The sequence below is a fragment of the Pongo abelii genome, chromosome X, assembly GCF_028885655.2.
Source record: "Pongo abelii isolate AG06213 chromosome X, NHGRI_mPonAbe1-v2.0_pri, whole genome shotgun sequence".
Taxonomy (NCBI): Eukaryota; Metazoa; Chordata; class Mammalia; order Primates; family Hominidae; genus Pongo; species Pongo abelii.
The window spans coordinates 90571457-90584993 of NC_072008.2; the positions used below are offsets into that span (position 1 = coordinate 90571457).

At 35.1% G+C, this 13537-nt stretch overlaps 1 protein-coding gene across 3 annotated transcripts in view; it reads left to right on the top strand.

Moving 5' to 3' along the window:
- APOOL (apolipoprotein O like) overlaps positions 1 to 13537 on the top strand; it is a 142892-nt gene that overhangs the window by 53990 nt on the left and 75365 nt on the right. For all 3 annotated transcript variants that reach the window (XM_024240347.3, XM_024240348.3, NM_001133590.1), the window contains 1 exon segment: positions 8873 to 8964. In XM_024240347.3, the coding sequence (XP_024096115.1) occupies positions 8873 to 8964 (92 nt within the window).

A 13537-nucleotide genomic window follows, 5' to 3' on the forward strand; every position in this document is an offset into this window, starting at 1 on the left:
ACATATATATAATGTAGATATATAACATATATATAATATATATATGAGAGGATGCTAGAATGTTCTTATTGTATATATATCTCATCTGAATGGATGATATACATATATCTCATCTGAATGGATGATATACATGTATCTCATCTGAATGGATGATATATATATATATATCTCATCTGAATGGATGATATACATATATCTCATCTGAATGGATGATATATATATATATCTCCCTATAGCTAATATTAATGCTTCCCTATATCCTATTTCTTATTATAGTAGGTAAGCAGCTTCTAATTGAATAGGTATTATAAATTATTCAGTAAGAAATAATTACAAACCAAGATCACCATATAAAACAATAAGACTCAAAGAATTAAATTTTGAAGGAAATTGTCCAAAATGTATTACTCAGTTTCTCAGTAAAAAACTTATACCATTCTTGTAAGAGAAAATGTTCGTTAGGTCATTCACCGTGTTTTCAAATGTCAGGGCTAGAATAATCTAAGCCAGTGTTTTTCAAATTGGAGATCTCAACCTATTAGTAGGTAGTGACATAAATATAATGAATCTCAGGAGACATTTTACCTTTTTTTAAAAAATTATATTTTAAGTTCCAGGGTACATGTACAGCATGTTTAGATTTGTTACATAGGTAAATGTGCGCCATGATGGTTTTGTGCACCTATCAACTCATCACCTAGATGTAAGCCCAGCATGCATCAGCTATTTTTCCTGATGTTCTTCCCCCACCACCCTCCCACAACAGGCCCCAGTGTGTGTTGTTCCCCTCCCTGTGTCCATGTCTTCTCATTGTTGAGCTCCCACTTATAAGTGAGAACGTGCAGTGTTTGGTTTTCTGTTCCTGTGTTGGTTTGCTGAGGATAATGGCTTTCCAGCTTCATCCATGTGCCTGCAAAGGACATTGATCTCATTCCTTTTTATGGCTACATAGTATTCCATGGTGTATATGTACCACATTTTCTTTATCCAGTCTATCATTGATGGACATTTGGGTTGATTTCATGTTTTTGCTATTGTGAATAGTGCTGCAATGAACATATGCATGCATGTATCTTTATAATAGAATGATTTATGTTCCTTTGGGTATATACCTAGTAATGGGATTGCTGGGTCAAATGGTATTTCCAGTTCTAAATCTTTGAGGAATCACCACATTATCTTCCACAATGGTTGAACTAATTTACATCCCCACCAACAGTGTAAAAGTGTTCGCTTCTCTCCACAACTTCACCAACATCTGTTATTTTATGACTTTAGTAATAGACGTTCTGACTGGTGTGAGAGATTATCTCATTATGGTTTTGATTTGCATTTCTCTGATGGCCAGTGATGATGAGCATTTTTTCATGTGTTTTTTGGCTGCATAAATGTCTTCTTTTGAGATGTGTCTGTTCATATCCTTTGCCCACTTTTTGATGGGGTTGTTTGTTTTTTTGTTGTAAATTTGTTTGAGTTCATTGTAGAGTCTGGATATTAGCTCTTTGTCAGATGAGTAGGTTACAAAAATTTTCTCCGATTCTGTAGGTTGCCTGTTCACTCTGATGGTAGTTTCTTTTGCTGTGCAGAAGCTCTTTAGTTTAATTAGATCCCATTTGTCAATTTTGGCTTTTGTTGCCATTGCTTTTGTTGTTTGAGACATGAAGTCCTTGCCCATGCATGTGTCCTGAATGGTATTGCCTAGGTTTTCTTTTAGGGTTTTTATGGTTTTAGGTCTAACATGTAAGTCTTTAATCCATCTTGAATTAATTTTTGTATAAGGTGTAAGGAAGGGATCCAGTTTCAGCTTTCTACATATGGCTAGCCAGTTTTCCCAGCACCATTTATTAAATAGGGAATCCTTTCCCCATTGCTTGTTTTTGTCAGGTTTGTCAAAGATCAGATAGTTGTAGATATGCGGCATTATTTCTGAGGGCTCTGTTCTGTTCCATTGTTCTATATCTCTGTTTTGGTACCAGTACCATGCTGTTTTGGTTACTGTAGCCTTGTAGTATAGTTTGAAGTCAGGTAGCGTGATGCCTCCGGCTTTGTTCTTTTGGCTTAGGATTGACTTGGCGATGCGGGCTCTTTTTTGGTTCCGTATGAACTTTAAAGTAGTTTTTTCCAATTCTGTGAAGAAAGTCATTGGTAGCTTGATGGGGATGGCATTGAATCTATAAATTACCTTGGGCAGGGTGGCCATTTTCATGATATTGATTCTTCCTACCCATGAGCATGGAATGTTCTTCCACTTGTTTGTATCCTCTTTTATTTCATTGAGCAGTGGTTTGTAGTTTTCCTTGAAGAGGTCCTTCACATCCCTTGTAAGTTGGATTCCTAGGTATTTTATTCTCTTTGCAGCAACTGTGAATGGCAGTTCACTCATGATTTGGCTCTCTGTTTGTCTGTTATTGGTGTATAAGAATGCTTGTGATTTTTGTACATTGATTTTGTATCCTGAGACTTTGCTGAAGTTGCTTCTCAGCTTAAGGAGATTTTGGGCTGAGATGATGGGGTTTTCTAGATATACAATCATGTCATCTGCAAACAGGGACAATTTGACTTCCTCTTTTCCTAATTGAATACCCTTTATTTCCTTCTCCTGCCTGATTGGCCTTGCCAGAACTTCCAACACTATGTTGAACAGAAGTGGTGAGAGAGGACATCCCTGTCTTGTGCCAGTTTTCAGAGGGAATGCTTCCAGTTTTTGCCTGTTCAGTATGATATTGGCTGTGGGTTTGTCATAGATAGCTCTTATTATTTTGAGATACGTCCCATCAATACCTAATTTATTGAGAATTTTTAGCATGAAGGGTTGTTGAATTTTGTCAAAGGCCTTTTCTGCATCTCTTGAGATGATCATGTGGTTTTTGTCTTTGGTTCTGTTTATACGCTGGATTACATTTATTGATTTGCGTATATTGAACCAGCCTTGCATCCCAGGGATGAAGCCCACTTGATCATGGTGGATAAGCTTTTTGATGTGCTGCTGGATTTGGTTTGCCAGTATTTTATTGAGGATTTTTACATCGATGTTCATCAAGGATATTGGTCTAAAATTATCTTTTTTTGTTGTGTCTCTGCCAGGCTTTGGTATCAGGATGATGCTGGCCTCATAAAATGAGTTAAGGAGGACTCCCTCTTTTTCTATTGATTGGAATGGTTTCAGAAGGAATGGTACCAGCTCCTGTTTGTACCTCTGGTAGAATTCGGCTGTGAATCCATCTGGTCCTGGACTTTTTTTGGTTGGTAAGCTGTTCATTATTGCCTCAATTTCAGAGCCTATTATTGGTCTATTCAGAGATTCAGCTTCTTCCTGGTTTAGTCTTGGGAGGATGTATGTGTCCAGGAATTTATCCATTTCTTCTAGATTTTCGAGTTTATTTGCATAGAGGTGTTTATAGTATTCTCTGATGGTAGTTTGTATTTCTGTGAGATCAGTGGTGATATCCCCTTTATCATTTTTTATTGCGTCTATTTGATTCTTCTCTCTTTTATTCTTTATTAGTCTTGCTAGCAGTCTATCAATTTTGTTGGTCTTTTTAAAAAACCAGCTCCTGGATTCATTGATTTTTTGAAGGGTTTTTTGTGTCTCTATTTCCTTCAGTTCTGCTCTGATCTTAGTTATTTCTTGCCTTCTGCTAGCTTTTGAATGTGTTTGCTCTTGCTTTTCTAGTTCTTTTAATTGTGATGTTAGGGTGTCAATTTTAGATCTTTCCTGCTTTCTCTTGTGGGCATTTAGTGCTATAAATTCCCTCTTCACACTGCTTTGAATGTGTCCCAGAGATTCTGGTATGTTGTGTCTTTGTTCTCATTGGTTTCAAACAACATCTTTATTTCTGCTTTCATTTCATTATTTACCCAGTAGTCATTCAGGAGCAGGTGTTCTTTTGAGAAGTGTTTGTTCATGTCCTTTGCCTATTTTTAAATGGGGTTCTTAGTTTTTTTTCTTATAAATTTGCTTAAGTTCCTTGTAGATTCTGGATATTAGACCTTTGTCAGATGGATAGATTGCAAAATTTTTCTCCCATTCTGTAGGTTGTGTGTTCACTCTGATGATGGTTTCTTTTGCTATGCAGAAGCTCTTTAGTTTAATTAGATCTCATTTGTCAATTTTTGCTTTTGTTGTGATTGCTTTTGGTGATTTCATCATAAAATGTTTGCCCGTGCCTATGTCAGAATGGTATTGCCTATATTTTCTTCTAGGTTTTTATAGTTTTGGGTTTTACATTTTAAGTCTTTAATCCATCATGAGTTACTTTTTGTATAAGGTGTAAGGAAGGGATCAAATTTCAGTTTTCCTGCATATGGCTAGCCAGTTTTCCCAGCACCATTTATTAAATAGTGAATCCTTTCCCCATTGCTTGATTTTGTCAGGTTTGTCAAAGATCAGATGGTTGTAGATGGGCGGTTTTAGTTCTCTATTCTGTTCCATTGGTCTATGTGCCCGTTTTTGTAGCAATACCTTGCTGTTTTGGCTACTGTAGCCTTGTGGTATAGTTTGAAGTCAGGTAGCATGATGGCTCCAACTTTTTTCTTTTTCGCTTAGGGTTGTCCTGGCTATATGAGCTCTTTTTTGGTTCCATGTGAATTTTAAAATAGTTTTTTCTAATTCTGTGAAGAATGTCAGTGATAACTGAATGGGAATAGCATTGAATCTTTAAATTCCTTTGGGCAGTGTGGCCATTTTCACGATATTGTTTCTTCCTATCCATGAGCATGGAAAGTTTTTCCATTTGTTTGTGTCTTCTCTGATTTCCTCGAGCAATGGTTTGTAGTTCTCCTTGAAGAGGTCCGTCACTTCCCGTTAGCTGTATTCCTAGGTATTTTATTCTTTTGTGGCAATTGTGAATGGGAATTCATTTATGATTTGGCTCTCTTCTTGCCTGTTGTTGGTGTATACAAATGCTAGCAAATTTTGCACATTGATTTTTGTATCTTGAGGCTTAGCTGAAGTTGCTTATCAGCTTAAGAAGCTTTTGGGCTGAGTTGAGGGGGTTTTCTAGATATAGGGATCATATCATCTGCAAATAAAGACAATTTGACTTCCTCTCTTGCTCTTTCAATACCCTTTATTTTTTTTTATCTTGCCTAATTGCCCTGGCAAGAACTTCCAACACTATGTTGAATAAGAGTGGTGAGAGAGGGCATCCTTGTCTTGTGCCAGTTTTCAAGGGGAATGCTTCCAGCCTTTGCCCATTCATTATGATATTGGCTGTGGGTTTGTCATAAATGGCTCTTATTATTTTGAGACATGTTCCTTCGATACCTAGTTTATTGAGAGTTTTTAACATGAAGGGATGTTGAATTTTATCAAAGGCCTTTTCTGTGTCTATTCAGATAATCATGTGGTTTTTGTCTTTAGTTCTTTTTACGTGATGAATTACATTTATTGATTTTGCGTATGTTGAACCAGCCTTGCATCCCAGGGATGAAGCCAACTTGATCATGGTGGATAAGATTTTTGATGTGCTTCTGGATTTGATTTGCCAGTATTTTATTGAGGATTTTTGCATCGATGGTCATCAGGAATATTGGCCTGAAGTTTTCTTTTCTTTTTTTTTTTTTTTTTTTTTTTTTGTTGTATCTCTGCCAGGTTTTGGTATCAGGATGATGCTGGCCTCATACAATGAGTTAGGGAGGAGTCCCTCCTTTTCAGTTGTTTGAAATAGTTTCAGAAGAAATGGTACCAGCTCCTCTTTCTATCTCTGGTAGAATTAAGCTGTAAATGCATCTGGTCCTGAGCTTTTTTTGGATAGTAGGCTATTCATTACTGCCTCAATTTCAGAACGTTTTTCTGGCCTATTCAGGGATTCAACTTTTTCCTGGTTCAGTCTTGGGAGGGTGTATGTGTCCAGAAATTTATTCATTTTTAGATTTTATAGTGTATTTGCATAGAAGTGTTTATAGTATTCTCTGATGGTGTTTTGTATTTCTGTGGGATCAGTGGTGGTATCTTCTTTATCATTTCAGATTGTGTTTATTTGAATCTTCTCTCTTTTTTTTTCTTTATTAGTGTAGCTAGCAGTCTATTTTATTGTTGTTGTTTTTTGTTTTTTGTTTTCAAAAAAACAGCTCCTGGATTTTTTTTTTTTTTTTTTTGAGGGGATTTTTGTGCCTTTGTCACCTTCAGCTCTGAAGCTTGGTTATTTCTTGTCTTCTGCTAGGTCTGTGGTTTGTTGGCTCTTGGTTCTCTAGTTATTTTAGTTGTCATGTTAGGATGTCAATTTGAGATCTTTCTAGCTTTTCGATGTGGGCATTTAGTGCTATAAATTTCCCTCTTTATGCCACTTTAGCTGTGTCGCAGAGATTCTGGCATGTTGTCTCTTTGTTCTCATTAGTTTCAAAGAACATCTTGATCTCTGCCTTAATTTCATTATTTACCCAGAAGTCATTCAAGAACAGCTTGTACAATTTCCATGTAGTCATGTGGTTTTGAGTGAGTTTCTTAATCTTGAGTTCTAATTTGATTGTGCTGTGGTCTGAGAGACTATTATGATTTCAGGTTTTTTACATTTGCTGAGGAGTGTTTTACTTCCAATTATGTGATCAATTTTAGAGTAAGTGCCACATGGCACTGAGAAAAATGTATATTCTGTTTTTTTTTGGAGGGGTGGAGAGTTCTATAGATATCTATCAGGTCCACTTGATCTAGAGCTGAGTTCAAGTCCGAGTATCTTTGGTAATTTTCTATCTCGATGATCTTTCTGATATTGACAGTGGGGTATTAAAGTCTCCCACTATTATTATGTGGAGGTCTGTGTCTCTTGGTAGGTCTTTAGTACTTGCTTTATGAATCTGGGTGCTCCTGTATTGGGTACATATATATTTAGGATAGTTAGCTCTTCTTGTTGAATTGAGTCCTTTACCATTATGTAATGACCTTCTTTGTGTTTTTTGACATCTGTTGGTTTAAAGTCTATTTTGTCAGACACTGGGATTGCAACCTCTGTTTTTTTCTGCTTTCCATTTGCTTGGTAAATTTTCCTCCATCCCTTTATTTTGAGCCTATGTGTGTCTTTGCACATGAGGTGTGTCTCTTGAATACAGCACACCAATGGGTCTTGTCTTTTTGTCCAGCTTACCATCCTGTGTCTTTAATTAGGGCATTTAGTCCATTTTCATTTAAGGTTAATATTGTTATGTGTGAATTTGATCCTGTCATAATGATGCTGGCTAGTTAATTTGCAGACTTGTTAATGTAGTTGCTTCATAGTGTCATTGGTCTGTGTACTTTAGTGTGTTTTTGTAGTGGCTGGTAATGGTTTTTCCTTTCCATGTTTAGTGCACAACACAGGTATGGTGGTGATGAAATCCCTCAGTATTTGCTTGTCAGGATGCATTTCATTTAAAAATAGAGGAGAATAGCAAATATCAGAGTAGTTTGTTCTTGCAGACTGGCCTTTCTTATCAGGTAAAGAGAGGATGACTATGAGTCTTTTTAATCTTTAAAATGACACATAAGGAAAAACTGCCACCTACTATGTTTAGGAGCAGCACAATTAGGGGAATTTGATTAAGTCAAGGGAACTTATCTCAAGAGATACTAGGATTATAAAATAAGAAATTTAACTGTAGGTAATGGCATAATAGCAAGCAGGACTAGAGTAAAGGAGCAATTTAGGACATTTTAATATACTTAAACCCTCTTTCTGCATACCACAAAAGTCTAAATCTAACGAAAAGCTAAACTAGTTTGAATCAGCCTGGCCATCCACCACCCCCCACCTCAGTCCATTATAGACATGACTATAGAAAGCTTCCTTAATAATAGTTAAACCAGACCGAGATAGACCTCTTGTTTTTCCCTTCCCTAAACTGCAAATTTGCCTGCAAACATTCATTTTCATTTGTATAATGTACCAGATAGGCTGTTCCCTTTTTAGATTAGGGATTGTATAAGCTGCTTCAGATCGTAAAAGTACTTATCCCAATTAAAAAACCCATCATCCGGTTACCTGGATCATACATACAGTATAAGATACTCAGACAAGCGTTTAACATACATATTATTTTGAACCAACAATCTGTTGGAACTAAGCTATGGCTTAAAGTGGTGGATTTCAAACTATTCTGTAGAACCCTTAGTTTCATGGAAGTGTTTAGTGGTGCTATCAGGATAAAGGAAAAGCTACACAGCTAGGGTTTGATACAGAGCTTCCCACCCCCAAGTTAGAGCAGCATCAAGTTTATAGGTTTTATATATTGAAGTTCCTAGGGAGATTCTATTTGAAAGATATTTTGAAAGGATTTTGTTATCAAAAAAAGATATGAAAATAACTTAAATGATGCATAGTTAAGGCACTTATTGATATGCATTACTTATGTCAGGTTACTTGCAATTATTATTCAGTATTGTAAGTCAGTGACATGAAGGAGTTTTGTACCTGTTAAAGTCCTTAGTTGATGATTTAGTTGAGTCATTCACCTTTCCAAATACTTAATCAAAAAAGAACATGTAAGAGAGAGTCCATTTCACTTTTACATGGTGTCACAAACACAGTAGTTAATGAATTATCTATATTATCATGCTTTATTAGATACTTGCAAAATTGTGGTTATAAATTTGGGTTTCATAGGACATGAAAAATACCTAGCTTTCAAGCAGAAGAAAATCATCAATTCCTTTTGTGTAGGTAATTGTGAATATTAGATTGAGAATACTTTTGTTAAATTGGACATGACAGCTAAGGGGTTATTGGCTTGAGATCCTTAAGGGCATTTTAGCTTCCATCTTGATTGGTATAATTACCTAAAAAGTAATTTAACAGAGGGTGATGGCTTACCAGGGGAGCAAAGAAAGCATTACAGTATAAGAACATCAAGTCTCTGGTGGTATATATTTGGAGTTTAATAATTTATTTGCATTTTATAGGTTCCAAGTTTAAGAAAATTACTTATCCTCTGGGACTGGCCACTTTAGGAGCAACTGTTTGCTACCCAGTTCAGTCCGTAATAATTGCTAAGGTAAGTTCTTTTTAAATAATAGCAACATTTCAGTATTTGTTTAAACTCTCAATGTGACAATATTCAAATGTTACACAGCACCTGCAACATTTAATTTTAAGAGACATAGTTGGTATCAACTCTTACGTTGGCCAAATCACCTTAGCATCTCAGCATGGTAAATGCCATTGTTAATAGGATGAATTTGTGTAAATATAATTCAACAATGTAAAGGCAGATTTGAGGATTACATTCAGAGACACTGTATTAGAATTTATGGGGAGAAATACTGCTCCATTGTTGAGGTATATAAACTTCAATTTTTATTTAAAAGAAGATTAAAATGCTAGCAGCTGTTTGGTTCAGCAGATTAACCTGACATAAGAAACAACCAGTTGATAGATTGGCTTCAGTGGTTTCTGAAGGTAAAACACACATACACACACACACACACACACACACACACACACACACACACACAGGAACTCAGTATTGAAACCACTTAGAATTAAGAAACACCTGTATAAATGCTTATTATAATTGTTTTGTCTTTTTCTTGTGAGCTTAAGTACAAATCCAGATTCTCTTAATGATTTGAACAGTTTTTTTCAGTATTTTATTTTTAACACATGTTCAGATGGAGAAGGAAAACTTTGGGTTCTGCACTTTTTCCCCTCTTTTCCTTCTCTTAATTACCAACAGTTAACATTTTCCCCTCATGCTTGAAACAATGTGTAATGTTACCAGAAGGACTTTCTGTACTTGTATTCCCATTACATCATCCCTTTAACTATTGATGTAGAGAAAGTTGCCTATCAATATTTTGAGAATGTCAAGGATATGGTGTACTATGTAGTTTGTAATGTGATCAAACTATAAAAGCTCATAACAAAGGAAGAGAGCATTATTCATTAAGTCTACTTATACCTGAAATAATTGATAACATGGTAAACTTATTTTTAAAACTCTTTCTTAATAATTTACATAGGAATTAACCACTTAAGTTAATAAAATGCTAGTATTGAAAGAAACTGTTAAGCTCATTTAATTCAACTTTGATCTTTTCTCATTTATCTATAGGGAAACTGTAGCTCAGAGGAGTTTCACAGTGACTGACTTGCCCAGCATCATACTGACATTCAGATTTTTTGGCCTCCATGTTCATTACTCCTCCCAGTGGATGATGCTTCTACTGATTCTTCTTCTGTTTTTTTTTTTCCTTTTTTTTTGAGATGGGGTCTTGCTCTGTCGCCCAGGCTGGAGTGCAATGGCCCAATCTTGGCTAACTGCAGCCTCCACCTCCTGGGTTCAAGTGATTCTCCTGCCTCAGCCTCCCGAGTAGCTGGGATTACAGGCACCCACCACCACGTCCAGCTAATTTTTGTATTTTTAGTAGAGACGGGGTTTCACCAGGCTGGCCAGGCTGGTCTTGAACTCCTGACCTCAAGTGATCCATCCGCCTCGGCTTCTCAAAGTGCTGGGATTACAGGTGTGAGCCATCGTGCCCGGTCCTGATTCTTCTTTTTTCTAAGAGTAATGACATCATGGTTGCTTTTAAAAATTAAACCTGCTTATCTTTAGATAATCTAAATATTTCAGAAAAGTTTAGGAAAAAAAACAACAACCCAAAATGCATCTATCCATACAAATATCCATGTCCACATTTGGATAGAATGTTCTTCTAGACATCTTAACATGCATACACAGAGATAGAAAAACAGATTATGAATAGGCAGATAAGAATGAGATCATAGTATGTGTCTTATTTTTATTTTTTAAAATAAAGTGTTTAACTGAATTTTACTTTACAAAAGGAAAAACAAAATAATTGCTGAACTTCAAATGAAAATTTTTCTAATATAAGAGATTAATTTTTAAATGTTCTTCTAGGGTAAATAATAATTGTTACTTTAATTCTTAGAGTTGAAATCCTTGCTTTTCTTTTGACTATAATAATATCATATTTAATATTTTACAAATTCAAATACATGATTTTTTTTTAACCTGAGATCCGTGATGGACTTTAGAGAGTCTGTAGCACACCCTCCTATCCAAAACTTTATGAAAAGTCATGTATGTACAAGAAAAACTTTCTTATTTGACATAATCAGGACCAGTAGTTAACAATTAATCAAAAATGTTAAAGCAGCGAGTTGTAAAAATATATATATAAATATATACCCACAATTTTACTTCAAATTAAACATAAATGTCTTTCTTCACCCTGGCCAATGTGTTGAAACCCCATCTCTAGTAAAAATACAAAAATTAGCCAGGCCTGGTGGCGGACACCTGCAATTCCAGCTACTCGGGAGGCTGAGGCACGAGAATCACATGAACCCAGGTGGCGGAGGTTGCAGTGAGCCGAGATTACACCACTGCACTCCAGCCTGGGTGCCAGAGTGAGACGTCATCTCAAAAAAAAAAAAAAGTCTTTCCTTCTTCTCTATTTTGAAGTAGGGCTTTTCTTTGAGTATTGGTCTCCTGGTTAAAGATCTATAACATCTTTCCAACCATAAGCCATATCTGTAGTATGTCTTCTACAATTTCCAGATTAGATTCCTTTAAAACAGAATGAACAGTTAAAAACATTAAAAAAAAATTGATGCAGAATCCTTTTAGATGTTTATTATTTCTCCCAGCTGTTATAATTGTCTTGCTCACCTCTAATTTCATAGCAGTTATTTTTTTAGCCATTCACATTTGAGTCTTTACGAAGCATTTAACTTAATTTTCCTAGAAACAATAATTCTTTTTATACTCATTTTATCATATTAAGTTACATTTAGACTGTTTAATTTCAAGTAAAACTGATGCAGCAACTTGGGGAAAAAAGGAACTTACTCTTAATAAGCATACTAATCAACTTGTGAAAGATAGTACCTTAGCATATTGGAGAGCACCTGATAGGGATGAATATTCAGCATTCTACAAACATCATTTATAATAAATTAAAAAAACATTTTATTAATCAGTCAAGTCTCCTAAAAGGATGTCAGGTGAGAGCTTTTTACTGTATCTGTATTTTTCTGAGGGAAAGGGCCTATAGCTTTCAAGAGCTTCTCCAAGGTATCTGTGATATTAAAAAGTTTAAGAAATGATAGTCTAGAAGGTCCTTTGAGAAACGAAAGACTCACTCCAGTTATTCATCATTTTGAAAATACACTTCAAGATGGAATTACTCTTTGCTTTTTATAATTTTCCTCACAATATTTTTATTAACTTATGTAAAGAGTAGCAAGTAGTCTGTCTTTGAAAGCTATAAAATATCTAGGAATAGAACCAAATAATGTTTTAATGCCTGTTTAAAAGAAAAATAAACTATCAAACTTTACTGAAGGGTATTTTTAAATTTTCACAATATTTAATTGATGAATAAAGATTGAATATATTCAAGGTGTACAACACGGTGATTTGACATACATATACATTGTGTAATGATTATTACAATCAAATTAACATATCCATCACCACCCATGCAGCACATTATATACCCAGAACTTGTTCATCATATGACTGAAAGTTTGTACCCTTTGACCAACATCTCATTTACCTCACTGCTATCCCCTGGCAACCTCCATTCTACTCTCTGCTTCTATTCTGCGTATATATCCAAAAAAAAAAAAAATGAAATCAGTATCTTGAAGAGGTATATGCACCTCCATGTTCACTGCAGCATTATTCACAATAGTCAAGATTAGAAACAACCTAAGTGTCTCTCAGTAGATAAAGGGATAAAGATAATTTGGCACATATATACAACAGAATGCTATTTAACCATCAAAAATGGAAATTCTGCCATTTGCAATGGCATGGATAACCCAGAGGACATTATACTCAGTGAAATAAGATAGACACAGAAAGACAAATACTGTTTGATCTCACTTATATGTGAAGGATATTTAACAAAAAATCTTGAATGTCTTTGGACATATATCCTGTTTCTAGATGAAAGACTAAATGTTGAAATACGGCGAGTATTTCAAAGTCTAGAAATTTAATTCAGTTCTTACAAAAGCTCTGGATTTGAATGGAGTGTGACATTCATTCACCTAGTATTTGTTGTCTGTCTACTGTGTATTGGTTACTATAGTATACACAATAAAATAGATCAAGAGGACAAAAGAGAATATCCAAACAATTATATTGAGTGTATTTTTGTACACATGAGGGTAGGGGATTGATCTGTGGTACAGGTGACATTTCAAATCAGTGTGTAATGGAAAGCATGGATTTTTTTTTTTTCCAAGAAATGTGTTGGGATAATTGGCTGTTTGGAAAATTACTCAGACCTTTACCAACTATCATGGGAAAACTAATTCTAGGTGGAATACAGATCTAATCATAAACTAGAATACTATAAAAGGTATGAGAAGAAATAAGAGGAATACCTGTTTAATCTTGAGATAGGAAAAGCTTTGTTAAGCAAAATACAATCTATAAGCCGTCAAAGAAAAAGTTGACATATTTGACTACATCAAAATTAATACATTTCTGTAGATTACAATATACCATACACAAAGTTAATGGATACATGAAAAACTGGGAAAACTATTTGTAACATATATGACAAAGTACTAATATCCTTCATGTA